Raw genomic sequence first — 14,567 nt, forward strand, 5'->3', positions numbered from 1 at the left:
CAAAGGGATAAATACTGACAAAGAAAGAACATGGTATAATAATGTTTAAGCCAAAATCATTGTTCTGCAGTGACAAGGAGAAATGGGTCCAAACACTATTTACCCATAAACCTATAAAATATAAGCCATATAGAATACAAGAATAATCACCACAAGGGACAGAATAAAACAGCAACTGAAAGATGATGACTTAGCAATCACTTACTTTACAAGCTAAATTGAGGTTTCCCAAATTTTCCAGAGTTCCTCAACTGGGGGCGGTTCTGCCTCCATTCAGGGACATCTGGCAACATTTTGGATAATCAAAACTGGAGGAAGTGCTACTGGCACTTGTAGGAAGAGGCCAGAGCTGCTGTTAAATATCCTATAACGTACAGGGTAGCCCACCACAACAAAGAATTATCAAATTCAAAATGTCAATAGTGACCCTATTGAGAAATCCTGCTTTACAATAAAACTGAAAAGCCCCACTAGTCACACAAAATCTCGAGATAATCTGTAATACATATAATGCAATACAATGTAAATAACTATAGATAGAAATGTCAAGTGCATATATACACCCCATTGCTACTCTCCCACACTCTTTCCCCCCCATCCTGTCATTCTACTCTTCTATTTAATAATCGTTACTCCATTTACACTTCCTTTAAGCCACCTTCCCCTTCCAAAACCTCCAATTCTCCTGAGAAAAAAAATGGAAAACATTGCCACCTTATCTATGCTGCGTGACGTCTAGAACTACTCAAGAAGAGTCAGAGGAGACTGATACATGATCATGAAGCTCAGTATTGTTTTGACTTAAAGAAAGAATGCTGTAACAAGACAACTGTGTCATAACTTCCCAGAACCACCTCAAAGGATTAGAGACGGGACCCAAAATACAAGCTTGCATGTTTGTAAGCCATTATGAAAAATTTACTCATTCTTGGGATCTCATCAGCACAAGATGAGTTCCAAAATTTCTCTCCTTGCTAATAAAGTCCTCTGATTCACATCAGCTGCATTTATTAAACACCTAACTAGCTTCCTTTCATTTGTCCTAAAGCTCTTTCAAAAACTCATTTTAATATTCCCCAATTCAGAGAGCAAGTCCATTTTTAACCAATTTGTATTTTTCATGTTTCATTTAAATCTGTCTTAGCCTGTATCTTTTCATTCAACTGTATCCAAATGGCAGCATTTCAACATTAACATCCAGCATACCTTGAACTATTTTTTTTTTACATTCTTCGCTCTGTAATTTCCAGTTTCATTAAATATTTTTGGAAGCACAATGAACAAAACTCCCAATAACAGAGGAAGTACAAAAAAACATCATTTGTACATAGATAAGCCCAGGTTTAGGATTTGATTTCAATACTTTTTTTTTCTTTTTTTGCAACAGAGTTTCACTCTTGTTGCCCAGGCTGGAGTGTAATGGCGCAATCTCAGCTCATCGCAACCTCCACCTCCCAGGTTCAAGCAATTCTCCTGCCTCAGTCTCCCGAATAGCCAGGATTACAGGCATGCGCCACCACACCCAGCTAATTTTGTATTTTTAGTAGAGATGGGGTTTTTCCATGTTGGTCAGGCTGGTCTCGGACTCCCGGCCTCACGTGATCTGCCAGCCTCGGCCTCCCGAAGTGCTGGGATTAGTGTAGTATCTGTTCTTATCAGTTCAATACTCTTCTTAAAAATGTAAAACATCAAATTTATTTTTCACGTAAAAAGGAAATCAATATATTTTAAATACTCTAAACTAAGCCTAGTTAAGATGTGCTTCTGACATAGTGGTCAACTAAATATGGCAATCAGTGTGAACAATGCCACTTAAGGTAATCATGTATATAAAGATATTATAAATATTTTGGTGACAGAAATAAAACTGAATAGCGTCAAGAGATGACTTTTCCTAAGGAAGTTTTAAATATGTCTGAAAATAGCCCATAACCAAATATATTCTTATTGTACCATACAAAAATCTATTGCTAAAAATATATGAAGCTGTCCAGTCATCCATGCATCCAAACAGAAGGCAGAAATATTTTCAATAACGTATTCTAATAAGTCTAAACTTCATGTATTGTATGAGCTAGACTAATGACGTCTATCCTCGTAGAACTTTTTTACAATTGTTTCAGGGCACACTATACCTTTTTAAAGCTAGTATATACTTAATGCTTAATAATGCAGAAAAATTCACTCACCATTTCAGTGGTGTGCCTTCATATTCAAACCATATCTCACTAATGTCTTCTTGTCTCATAACCTTCTGAAAGTGCTTTTTCACTTTGTCAGTTACCAACGTCAAATAACTTACTCTTGGCAAAAGCAACTGAAATGAAAATTTGTAAAATCGTATTTATTTACTAGTTATTATTTTTAAAAAATACTAAGGTTTTTGAATTTTAAGGAAAAACAGCCGTGTTCTTTGCATTATTTTGAACATCCCACACAAAGTCAACTGCTTTTTATAGAAGATCAAAGCTTAAAGGTTAAGATGTTTTAATATTTCTTACGGGGCCATTACTTTAAGCACAGCTTACCACATAAATGCCCAGAATCATCAACACAAATCTATCTACAACTTTCTATAACACTAAATAAAAATGTAATTAGATGTCATACTATTTAAGATACTTATTGGTTCTATCAAATTTAACTTAAAAATTAAAATGATTCATCTGAGTCAATTAAACTGTTCTAAGAAGATAATCAACTCGAGTCTTAAAGTATACCTTGACTTATCAATCAAATCTTCTCAACCAGTCCATCATGTTTTGAAGGATGAGAGAGAATGCTGGGCTAGGTAAAGCCTTAACAAAAACTGTATGAAGAACCTGGTCAGTGTTTTTTTCCCCACAAAAGGTACCCAAAAATAAAACAGGAAGAGTGTTTTGGAAAATCAATTATGATTTATATAAAGAACCGACAATTAGATAAAAGAAGGAGATTGGCAAAAATTTATGGTTTTCCTCCTTTGCAGTAGACAGTCTAGTCATTTCTTGCTTTCCTAAGTGTCTGACTTCTTTTGCTGATAAAACTGCTTTGTTATTCTTTGGCTGCTTTTATAACTGCATGATCTTTCATGCTCTTTATTCAAGGTGATATCTGTTGACCAATAAATCAAGTGGAACTACTAAGCTGGCAAATATATACAAAAAGAGATATTCTGGTTGAAGGAATTTCTATTTAATCATGGAAGTCCAAGATAACAGGTCCCATCTAGGTAGGAGAACATGACATTGATCCTAGGGGCTACAGAGCACAGGGGTATGGGAGGGAGACAGTTGGCATGCTCCAGCACGGAATACAAGGTACTAAATACTATGAAAAAGCTGTTGAATAGTATTATGCATTCAATAGACTATGAGGTGTTCTTTTATAAAGAGATAACTGTGATTAGTGAAGAAAGAAAAAGGAATTCTTACTATTTAATGTAAGAAAAAGCAGTTTTTTCCCCCCAGAGGAAGTATTATCGCCCCTGTTTTACTTTTAAATAACTTGCCAATATCATGCTATTCTTAAATAAATGACAGAGAAAACATTCATTGTATTCTTTCAGAAATGACAAATACAGATGTGACATTAAAGTCTCTTAAAAAAAGCATAACAGCATGGCAAATTAGCTGTTTTCAAAAAATATGTAAGTATAATCTATTAGTCTAATAAGGTCTCTATTAGTAAATCCTGAACTTTAATTTAAAAGTGATTATTGGGCATTACATAGTAATCTATTCTGTAGAAAATAATATTAACTTACGGAGACAGTAGGAGAGAAGAAACACCACAGCTAATGGGTATGGATATATCAGCTCCCGATTTTGGAGAGTGTTGTACTACATGCCTTGGCTTCACTCAAAGTTGCTAAAGAACTCACAATGATTTTTATGAAATAAAATCTTCTTTACAATAAGGAAAAAAGAACATTAGATTATAACCTCCATTAAGACAGGAATTCTTGTCTGTTTTGTTCAATGCTACATTTCCACTGCCCAAAATAGTGCCCGCTTTAAAGGAGGCACACAATAAATATTTGCTGAATGAGTCAGAGATGCCAAAGGTTAAGTGAGGCAGAGTCAACAACTGTAATTTTAAAAGAATACTCATTTTTAAGGCAGAATCCACATTGAAATGTAGCTGCATTTTTCTGTTCTGTTTGGCCTGTGGGAGTAATCTTTAACTAATATATCCATATTAACACTAAGAAATCACTCTAAGATTTAAGAATGACTATTCTATAGTACATATAGATACAATTTACTTAGGAAATATTTAAACAAATAAAAATGAAAACAACATGAAACGACATCATCTTCCTGCCTTTTACCTGCAGACTATATATACTACTCATTGTTTTTCTTAGGTGTATTTCATTGGTTTAAGTTCTTTGTTTTCAATGTGGCAAAATATACCTAGTATAAAATTTACCATTTAAACTATTTTTAAGTGTACAGTTTAGTAATACTAAGTACATTCAATATCCATCTCCAAAACTTTTTCATCATCCTATAATGGAAACTCTACTTATTAAACAGTAACTCCCCATTCCCTGCTTCCCCAGCTCCCGGTAACCACCATTTTACTTTCTATCTCTATGAATGTGACTATTCTAGGTACCTTATTTAAGTGGAACCATATAATATTTGTCCTTTTGTGTCTGGTTTATTTCACTTAACAAATGTTTTCAATGTTCTCTTAGTTCTTTTACTTTGAATAAGATTAACTCCATTTGGAAATACTGTCAGCTACAATGGAAACTGTCATTCTCTTATTCCTCATTTAGCCCTAGTATAAAGTATTCCATGACTCTGATACAAGTGATTCATTTTTATCTACACAGCTGAAAAGAATATATATTTTATGCAATTATATGGAATACTTATGTTTCCAAAAAAGTTGCCCATAATTTTATTTCTTTATGCCAAGTCCTATTCTGTCCAACAATTTTCAATTTTAAAATTAGAGACCTTTCTAGGACAAAAATAGAAGTAAAACATACTAAAATTCTGTTCCACTCCAATGTGTAAAGCATCATACTAGGCAATGAGGATATAGCATTGAGAGAGACAGAGGAGTCCCTCCCCTTATACAGCAGACAGGTTAGACAACAAAAAAGATACAAAATACAAAATTACAAACGTGATTAATGCAAGGAGGAAGTAAAGAATGTTATAAGAGCAAGTAGCAAAGGAATTTAAACTGATCTAGAGTTTCAGGGGATACCCTGACACGAAGTATATCTTAAGGCAAAGAGTCAAAAGACAAATAGGAGTGAAATGAACAGGGATGGTGTGGAAGTCTGGGTGTGTGTAGGTGTGGGAGATACCTCTGCCTTTTCCAAACAGGGGACACTGCAAGACAAAAGTCATAGAATGAATACAGAGAAACAAAGATGGGCACATTTGAATGAAGTCTAAGAAGCTGAATATGATAGGAAGGTAGAGAGTTAAGCCAGAATACTGCTGAGGAAGCCAGGGGCCAGATTATAGAGAACCTTGTAAACTAAACTAAAAATGAAGAAAAGCCACAAAGGTTTTAAGCAAGCAAATGACAAGATCAGATATGTGTTTCGAAAAGATCACTCCAACTGCAGACTAGAAAACGGAAAGAAGGGAAAACTAAAAGCAGGAAACTGGTTACTACCATGCAATTTGATCTTTTTTTTTTTGAGATGGAGTTTCACTCTTCTCACCCAGGCTGTAGTACAAAGGCAAGATCTCGGCTCACTGCAACATCCACCTCCCAGGTTCAAGTGATTCTCCTGCCTCAGTCTCCCGAATAGCTGGGATTACAGGTACCCACCACCACACCTGGCTAATTTTTTGTATTTTTAGTAGAGACGGTGTTTCACCATGTTGGCCAGGCTGGTCTCAAACTCCTGACCTCAGGTGATCCACCCATCTTGGACTCCCAAAGTGCTGGGATTACAGGCGTGAGCCACTGCACCTGGCCTGATCAGTTTTTAAACAGTAGTCTGGTCTAGGCTGTAGCAGTGCGGGATGAAAGGGATCAGATAAGTCTGAGAGACACTGAGGTCTAAAATCAGCTGGAGTAAGGTACCAACTAAATATCTGGGATAAGAGAGAAGGAAGCACCAAACGATGAGTCTCAGATTTCGAGTAAGAGTAATTCTTCTTGCTGAAATAGGAAGGGAATAAAATAATGCAAATGACCATATTTTCTTGGGGGGAAAGCTGATGAGTCCAGTTTCAAACATACATAGTTTGAGTTCCTGTAAGACATCTAAGTGAGGATCTCCAGCAGACAAATATATAGGTTTGGAGCTCAGGAGAAAAATATTGGGAACTGTCAAGATATAAATGCTTGACAAAGACATAAAAATGGACAAGAACTCCAGGGGGTAAAAAGTGAAGTGAAAAAAAAAAAGAAAGCAGAGCCCTAAGAAATACCAATATTAAGGAATAAACAAAGGAGAAAGATGTGGCAAAAAAGGCCACACACATACACACACACATAAAAACCATAGAGGCAAAAGCAAAACCAAGGATACTGAGCACTGCAGGGCTAAACAGGACAGTGCCACAAGATGGGAGAAACAACCAACAACATCAAACACTGCTGAGATAACGCAAATGAAAATTACAAAACAGACTCTGAGCTTGGCTAAAAAGATACCATTAGTGACTTTGGCAAGAACAGTTTTCTTGGAATAGTATGAAAATGTGATTACAGAAAACTCACTGGTAGGAGGTGGAAGGCAGACGATGACTATAAACAATCTTGTTAAGAAGTCTAGCCATGGAGGAAAAGTCAAAGTTGAGAGATGGGGTCAACAGAGGCTGTTGTTTCAGGATAGGAAGGATTTATGACAACATTAAAAACAGTGAAGGAGCCAGCAGATAAGAAGTTGAAAATAAAATCAATAGAGAAGGCAGAGGTGGAGATGGGAGAAGATCAGATACCACCAGCCTCCTGAGAAGGCAGAAGATAGATGGAGGGCTGGGCCTTGCCTAGAAGGAAGAATACTTCTTCCATTATAACAGGAGGGAAAGAGAAGTAAATGTGTGTGACTGCAGATACGTTTTGCAGATTTGGTGGCAGAAAGTTAAGGGAGGTCCTATCACACCTATTACATCATTTCTATTTTCTTCATGAAAGAGGGAGTGAGGTCACCTGTTAAGAGTGAAGGAAGAGGTCAGGGCTCAGAGACATAGTCATAGTGGAAAAGGGTAGACACCTGACTAAGGGTACATAAAAGGATCACTGCCTAATGTTAAGGGTCCATGGCATTGATGACCATGGGTCTAACCATGATTTCTTCTAGACACAAGTCACAAAATAGCAATGCAAATGAGTATATGTGTTTTTATACTGGATAATCTAAATAAAAAGCAACAGTTTAAATGAACATAACCGGAAGAATACAAACTGAAAAGTTATCCAGTTTCTACAAATTTCCTTCCCAATATTCTCTGAAATATAAAACATACTACACTCAGTGATAATATGTACAGGATATAGGCGGAAAAATTATGCACAGAGGCAACAAATCAAAATGCAGAAAAGACAGGAATATATGTAATATTAATATTAAAAATATGTTCAAGCTTAATTGACAGCCAGGGACATATCTGAACTACAGCTATATTGGCACTAAAATCCTCATCTGTAATTCTAAGACTAGTCATTGCTAATGTTTTGTTTATTGTCTTCCTTGTATGTATTAACTTACACTTATGCACGTACGTATTTAAACAGCCAAATTTGGATTATGCCATATGGTTTTAAATTCTAGTTTTTTGTTTTATATTTATTATAAGCCTGTCACCCAACAGTCTTCAAAAACACAAATCATGACTGCATAAGAGGTTTCTCTAGGTGAAGAATTAGGAAGAATTCAAGAAAAAAGCAATTACCTACAAGACAAGACAATCCTTTCTCCTACAGTTACCCTCAACACTCTTGCCATTTTCAATTTGATTAGAAACACTAGAAAACAACTTACAATCTAGTGCTCACAACAGTCTTTTCACATTTAAACAGGTCTATAAAGAAAAAATACTGTATTCTTTACATGAAATTTATTTAACTTTAGGAAGTATGTCAAACACTAGAGTTTGATTTAAAAGTAAACAGGCCTGGTGGAGTAGCTTATGCCTGTAACCCAGCATTTTGGGAGGCCAAGGCGGGCAGATCACTTAAGGTCACGAGTTTGAGACCAGCCTGGCCAACATGGCAAAATCCTGTCTCTACTAAAAATACAAAAATTAACCGGACATGATGGCGCACGCCTGTAATCCCAGCTACTTGGGAAGCTGAGGCACGAGAATCATTTGAACCCAGGAGGGGGAGGTTGCAGTAAGCCAAGATGGCGCTACTGCCCCCTCCAGCCCGGGCAACAGGGCGAGACTCTGTCTCAAAAAAAATAAATAAAAATAAACAGACTTAAATTATTTTTCAGTTGTTGTCAATTTGGCCAAATACACTCTTTGGTTTAGATACTATTACAAAGCCAATGAAAGTTAAAGTTGTAATTAAAACACCAAAAACTCGTTTGGGAAAAAAAAAATGGTATCTTAACCTATGTTACAGAACAAGAACAGAAAAAATATCTCTAACAAATGAAATTCTTCTAAAAATAAAACTATGACCATACTTGGTTTTTAACTGTGGTGTTTTTCTAGACAGAAAACGGTTGATATTTCCAAAGATTATTCACATGTATATAAGCTTGAGTACCAGTAACAAGATTCCCAAACTTCTCTAAAACTATCATTTCTAGTAAGAAAACCCAAAAAGATGATTTCAAACAAAATCCCAACAGGAGCCTGGGGAAACATTCATGCACTAAGCAGTACCACTTGAAGAGCCAGTGCCAGATGCTGAGGATGCACAGAGGAAAACAAAAACAAAAACAAAACAACAGTCCTATACCCAAAAAGTAAGCGAATGGGCTCCTTAGTAAATAGCTTCCTCCAGTAATCTGACTTCCCGTAGCGAAGGCAGGCTAAGGAACGGCGCTGCCTCTCAGAGAGATGAGTGGGAAAGCAAGGGGCAGACTTTACTAAAGTGAAACAGAAGAAGCATTTCCTCATCACAAATACAATTCTACTTTTCCACATCATCTCCAGGTAAACACTAGAATGCATATCTGAGACACAAAAAGAAAAAACAGTAACAACAATTGAGAATATCTTTGCCTATTACGGGCTATTCAGTAAACCATGCAGGATGTCATCTCTGACAGAGGCATAAACTGGGATTATACATGCACTTAGAAAAGGGAAACAAAGCACACCAAAATCAGAAGACATTTGAAACGTGTTTGTAAAATACGTAATCCATTAACTCACACCTGCAAGTCAAGGTGCAGCAATTTATAATATATATTACATATATATTACATATTATCTCACATATAACATACAATAGCTCAGTGAACATATCGTGTGTATGTGTGCATGTTTATATGTTCATTAAGCTATTAAAACACTTTGTTAAACAGTTGCTTGGAATCTCCTAACTACAAAAGAATACAATCTGAACCTAGTATTTTCAAAATCTCTTCCTATTAAAAAAGCACATATCTTATTATTGCATTATCATACATTTATTATATATGAATATATGCATAAGAAAAAGAAAGTCAAGAAGGCACCATAGATGATTGATTCCATTAACATACCCACATACATGTAAGGAAAACAAAGCATCATGACAACATGTTGACAGTGGTTTTGTCCTCTGAGTGGTAGCATTAGAGGTGAATATTTCCTTCTTTATGCTTATCTATGTTAATTTTTTTTCCAAAATAAGCATGAATTAGCTATATATAAAATGTTACATAATAATGGCCTCCAAGTTCTTAGAGCTTTTTTTTTTACAAAAATGGACAAGGTTAAATATCCCATTTGCCACAATCAATGTACTTACATAGTATGGTTCTGCTTCCCTTTCAGTTATCTCATCCTGATATAGCGTGAAGCAAGTTGGAATTCGTCCAAACCACACATCTCGAAGCACATCTTTGTCATCTGTCATTCTTCCAGTAGTTAAAGCAGTACATACAGGCTAAATTCTTTTTTCAACCAAAGCCAAACTGAAAATAAAATAAAGAGCATTAGTCAGATCCTTGCAAGGATGAATGAACCTGCTAGAAAACAAAAGATTATTTTAAAAAATCAATGCCATAAAGATTATCCACTTCAAAAAAAAAAAATGTGATCGCCAATCTTTAGTATAAATCCAAAAAAAAAGTACAACAAATTCTAAATGTAAAATTATTATTTAAAGGAATCAGAAAAGTAACTAATTCAAAATTACATATACCAGTAATATTCATTGTACATTTGAGTAATGAACCACAGTCAAAAATGAAACTATATTTGCCTCAGTCTTTCAAGCGCAGAAGAGTCTACTGCTTATCTAAAGAGAAGCTTCACCTATACCCTATGAATCCTGACAGTCCAACTCCAAAGGATCGTTCTCGCAGTTACCCCTGCAGATAGTTCTTCCTCTCTTCCTGCAAAACTACTCTCTCATCTTAGAAAATGTCTCTTTCACATTGGGGAAAAAATCTTTCTATAAACCCATTCCCCATTCTAAATTTCATCCTCTCCACAATGTAATTTCATCCTCTCCACAATGTAATCCCACCAATACTTCCATTTTAATTACCGTACTTCTTTTTGTAAACCTTCTACCAAAAGTGGCCCCCTAAACACCTTTCTCTGTATCCTACTATTCCCCTACCTAATATGCTCCTCTCTCACCTATTCAAATCCCTACTCTGCAAACCAAGCTCCCAGTCCTCTGTCCCCAATGAAACAGTAAATGCTTCTGCTTGGATCTCTCAGAATATTCTCTATACCACAAATATAGCACTAGGTCTGCAAAACAGTATTCTAGGTATGGCATAAGGACATGGCTTTTGACCTCCATAATATCCAAGTGCCTTCCAATGCTAATATTCTACAATTGAATAACACAATACACGACATGAGTAAATGCTGAAATAAATACTGTTGATAATATACACTTAGAATAACTCAACAGGTGGCACCTGGATACTAAGGTTCAATATACTTATCCAAATAATATTTCTCATCTTTGATAGGCAGCTAATTCATAATCTATCATAATGTATCTTATGAAAACATTCAAAATAATCTTACGAGTTTAGCCAAATATGAATTATTAACACTGAATTATTCAAGGAGTTTGTTTCCCTTTTTTTCACTTCCACTGACCAATGCCGAGTACACTAAGACGGTCATAAATTAATTAGTCAAAGAAAGAAAAAGTTGGAGGTCAACTGGACGCAATGTCATCTACAGGTAAGTAAACTGCAAGAGGTGGAAAAAGTATGTCCAACATAAAAGTACTAGGCAACAAGAATTCTGGTTCTTAAACTGAGTCCAGTCCAGTTAGTGTTTTAACTTTTATTAAAACATATCCATAAAAACAACTATTTTAAGCAAACGATATACATACATGCACGTAAACTTCATATCATTCCACACTGCTAGGCTACAAATTCAAACAACTATTGAGTTTCTGCATTTGGCAAAAAATTTCCAAGTTTACAAATGACACAAAATTAACTCACTGAAAACAGGAAAGACCATACTACTTCCTGATTACATTAATAGCTTGCTCTTTTTTAAAGGAAATTTACTAGTGGCAAAAAATAATGAGATCTAGGTTATCACAAATAAGTAAAACTAAAATTGAATCTGATATAAAGGTGGTATGCAGTTGTTTCTGCAGCCATGATACATCAAGTTAGTCAGCAGCTGCAACTGAGATTCACCTTTTGATGATGAAGAGAAAAATAATTTGAGACAAAGAGTTCCTTTAATAAAAATCTTTAATAAAAGTTAATTACAAGCTTAAAGCTGAAGTCACTGTAGTGTCACTATTGATATTATTTTTCTTCTCAGAAGAAGCAGATAGAAAATATAATCCAAGACAATTGCTCTTCCCTCCTCTCCAAGCACTGTTCTCTCAAGGAGGAATAATAATCTGATTGGTCAGATTCCAGGACACCACTTGAGCCATGTTTATTAATAGGCAGGGATCAACATAAACCAAAATATCATGCATGTGCGTGTGGCTCCCTTCTCTCCCCTCTAGGCTGCCAGACAAGAACCCGGACCACCCTGCTCTTTCTTTCCATGACATTCTCTTCTGTTTCTCCCTTCCACATTTCACGAACAGTAAAATGAATGACCAATGCTCTCTGTTTCTAAGTCCCTTCCCAAAAGAGATACAAATATAGACTTAGGGGAAGGCAGAACACCTCAAGACTCCAACTACAGGCTTGAGTTTTAAAGTCTTATGTTCCAGCAAAGTTTACCAAAGTTCTACAGTAGGATTTTAAGTACAAAGTACGAGTGAAAGATAAATTGGTACTTTATTTCCCATATACTATTGTTGCTTACATGTATATTTTTTGCAAGACCTAAAGGGAAGAACTAACTCAGCCAAGGCAGCTAAAGGTATAATGCAGTAGAGCCGATACAAATTTTGCAAAACAAACAAACTCTGCAAAACAGATTTATGAAAACTGCAAACAAGGCTGCTTACTGCCTCAAAATACACAGACCCAAATTTATAGGATCTTAAAATGTTAATCTTTCAATATTAATATTTACCTATAATAAATTATATAAGAAAGCATGTCTCCAGTGAATACACTTAACTTTAAAAATACGTAAGAAAAGGTAGGGATACATGAATAAAACTAAAGGATGTAAGTTTTCAATAATCCTCTTTTAAAGAGGCAATAAAACAAAATTTACTCTTGAGAGGCACTATAGAGTAGGAGTCAGAAATGTAAAATGTGGAGCCAGACTGTCTGGACCCAAAACCAGCTCCACCACTTACAGTGTGACCTCAAGTAAGTCATTTAACTTCTCTATTTCTGTTTTCTCATCTGTAAAATGGGAAAACAGCACCTACCACATTAGATACAAGAATTAAATGAATTAATACATGTAAAGCACTTGAATAACATTCATCATATAATATGTACTATAAAGGTTATCTACCATTATAATTTACAGAACAAGAACATGTCTCAAAAAATGTTTAAAAGTCAACATTTAAAGACTTCAAAACCTAATAATAATCAAAAGCATTATATAAGTAGGAATTATAGGTATAAAAAAGCTAAAAATTTTGCAGTAATCACTGCTAATAATATGCAATTTAGAGTCAAATATTTAATCACTTGATATGCCTAGCTCTGTGGCAGGTGCTAGAAGAACAACAACAATGGACTTTTAAAAACCTCAGTCATTAACAAAGTATAATCTCCAAATCTACTAAACATACCATGCACTTTCTGTCCTTTCTGTGCCTTTGCCCATGCTGGTGGTACCCTTACCCTAAAGCAGCCTTCTTCACCTTGTCTTCCAACTTAAACATCCCTTAGGACCCAGCTCAAAATAACCTTTCTTCTACACATGATTCAGGCAGAACTCGCCTTGTTTTCTCTCGGCACCTCTACTTTTCCTCTACCCTTGTAAGTTTCTATCAATAGTATTTATTTGTACGTCTCCTCCAGTAGACTGTAATAGATTCCCTTAGGGAGAAGGATCATATCTCATTCATCTTTTCACCTCTGACACTTGGAATGGTATCTGGAATTCAGTAGATGCTCAAAAAATGCTTACTGAATTTGAATGTGTTGGAAAGACAGTGTATGATATAAAATTACAGAACCAAACAGAATCCCGAAAAATGAGGTAAGCAGGTGAGATTAGATAATAAAAATTAGATAACAGTAGATTATATACTACTTTAAATAACTTTAACTCCAGAAATACTATACATTTTATATTACCTCACACTTGACACACACAAGCCTATATACTCCCATTTTACAAATGATAAATTTGAGAAGAGGATGTCAGATGATTTTTCTAAAATCTTGTGGCTAATAAATGGCAGAGCCAAAATCAGAAGCCACATCCTAACTCAGGTTTCTAATCTCATATTCTTTCTATCATACTATATGGACTGCCATCATCCCTCTCAACTCCAAAACATCCATATGTCCATGGTATAATTAAATGTTACTTTGTGAGAGCTTTCATGGGGCACAGGAAAGAGGGGAGTTGGAGATATTAATACATCCTATAGTGTTCAAAGAATTTTAAAAGATGTGGAACTTGAAGAATGGGTAGAATATGGACAGGCAAAAAGATGACAAATATTCTAACAGGCCAAAATAGCACCAATAAAGGCATGAAGTGGGCAGGCGCAATTTTTGTGCCAACTTTTAAGGAAATTTTGGGTTGAGAGTAGTATTAATAGATAATGAAAGAGCTGATACCAAAACATGTTTTAACATCACATGTGACCTTTAGGCAAGTCACTTTACTTCACTAAGCTTCAATTTCCTTACTTGTGAAATGGAATTAATATTACCCAAGTCACAAGGTTGTTCTGGAAAAAAAAAAAAATCCATAAAGTGTTTGATACAATAATGGACACACGGTAAGTGCTAGGAAATGCAAGCAATTATTATTCCTCTAATATCAAATCTGTAAATGTAAGTAAAATGAGACTAGACCATGAAACACACCAAACAGAAGACTAGGGGTGGATCTCAA

At 35.4% G+C, this 14,567-nt stretch overlaps 1 protein-coding gene across 7 annotated transcripts in view; it reads right to left on the bottom strand.

Annotated features, from left to right (window-relative positions):
- Positions 1 to 14,567, bottom strand: part of ATG5 (autophagy related 5) — a 136,568-nt gene that overhangs the window by 117,567 nt on the left and 4,434 nt on the right. For 5 of the 7 annotated variants that reach the window (XM_025383539.1, XM_025383535.1, XM_025383536.1 and 2 more), the window contains exons 2-3: positions 9,880 to 10,045; positions 2,190 to 2,317 (exon numbers count right to left, since the gene is read on the bottom strand). In XM_025383539.1, the coding sequence (XP_025239324.1) occupies positions 2,190 to 2,317; positions 9,880 to 9,987 (236 nt within the window). In that variant the 5' untranslated portion in view covers positions 9,988 to 10,045. The remainder of the gene's footprint in view (positions 1 to 2,189; positions 2,318 to 9,879; positions 10,046 to 14,567) is intronic. The other 2 variants (XM_025383542.1, XM_025383540.1) reach the window with 1 other exon arrangement.

Source organism: Theropithecus gelada, chromosome 4 (genome assembly GCF_003255815.1).
Source record: "Theropithecus gelada isolate Dixy chromosome 4, Tgel_1.0, whole genome shotgun sequence".
NCBI classification, from domain to species: domain Eukaryota; kingdom Metazoa; phylum Chordata; class Mammalia; order Primates; family Cercopithecidae; genus Theropithecus; species Theropithecus gelada.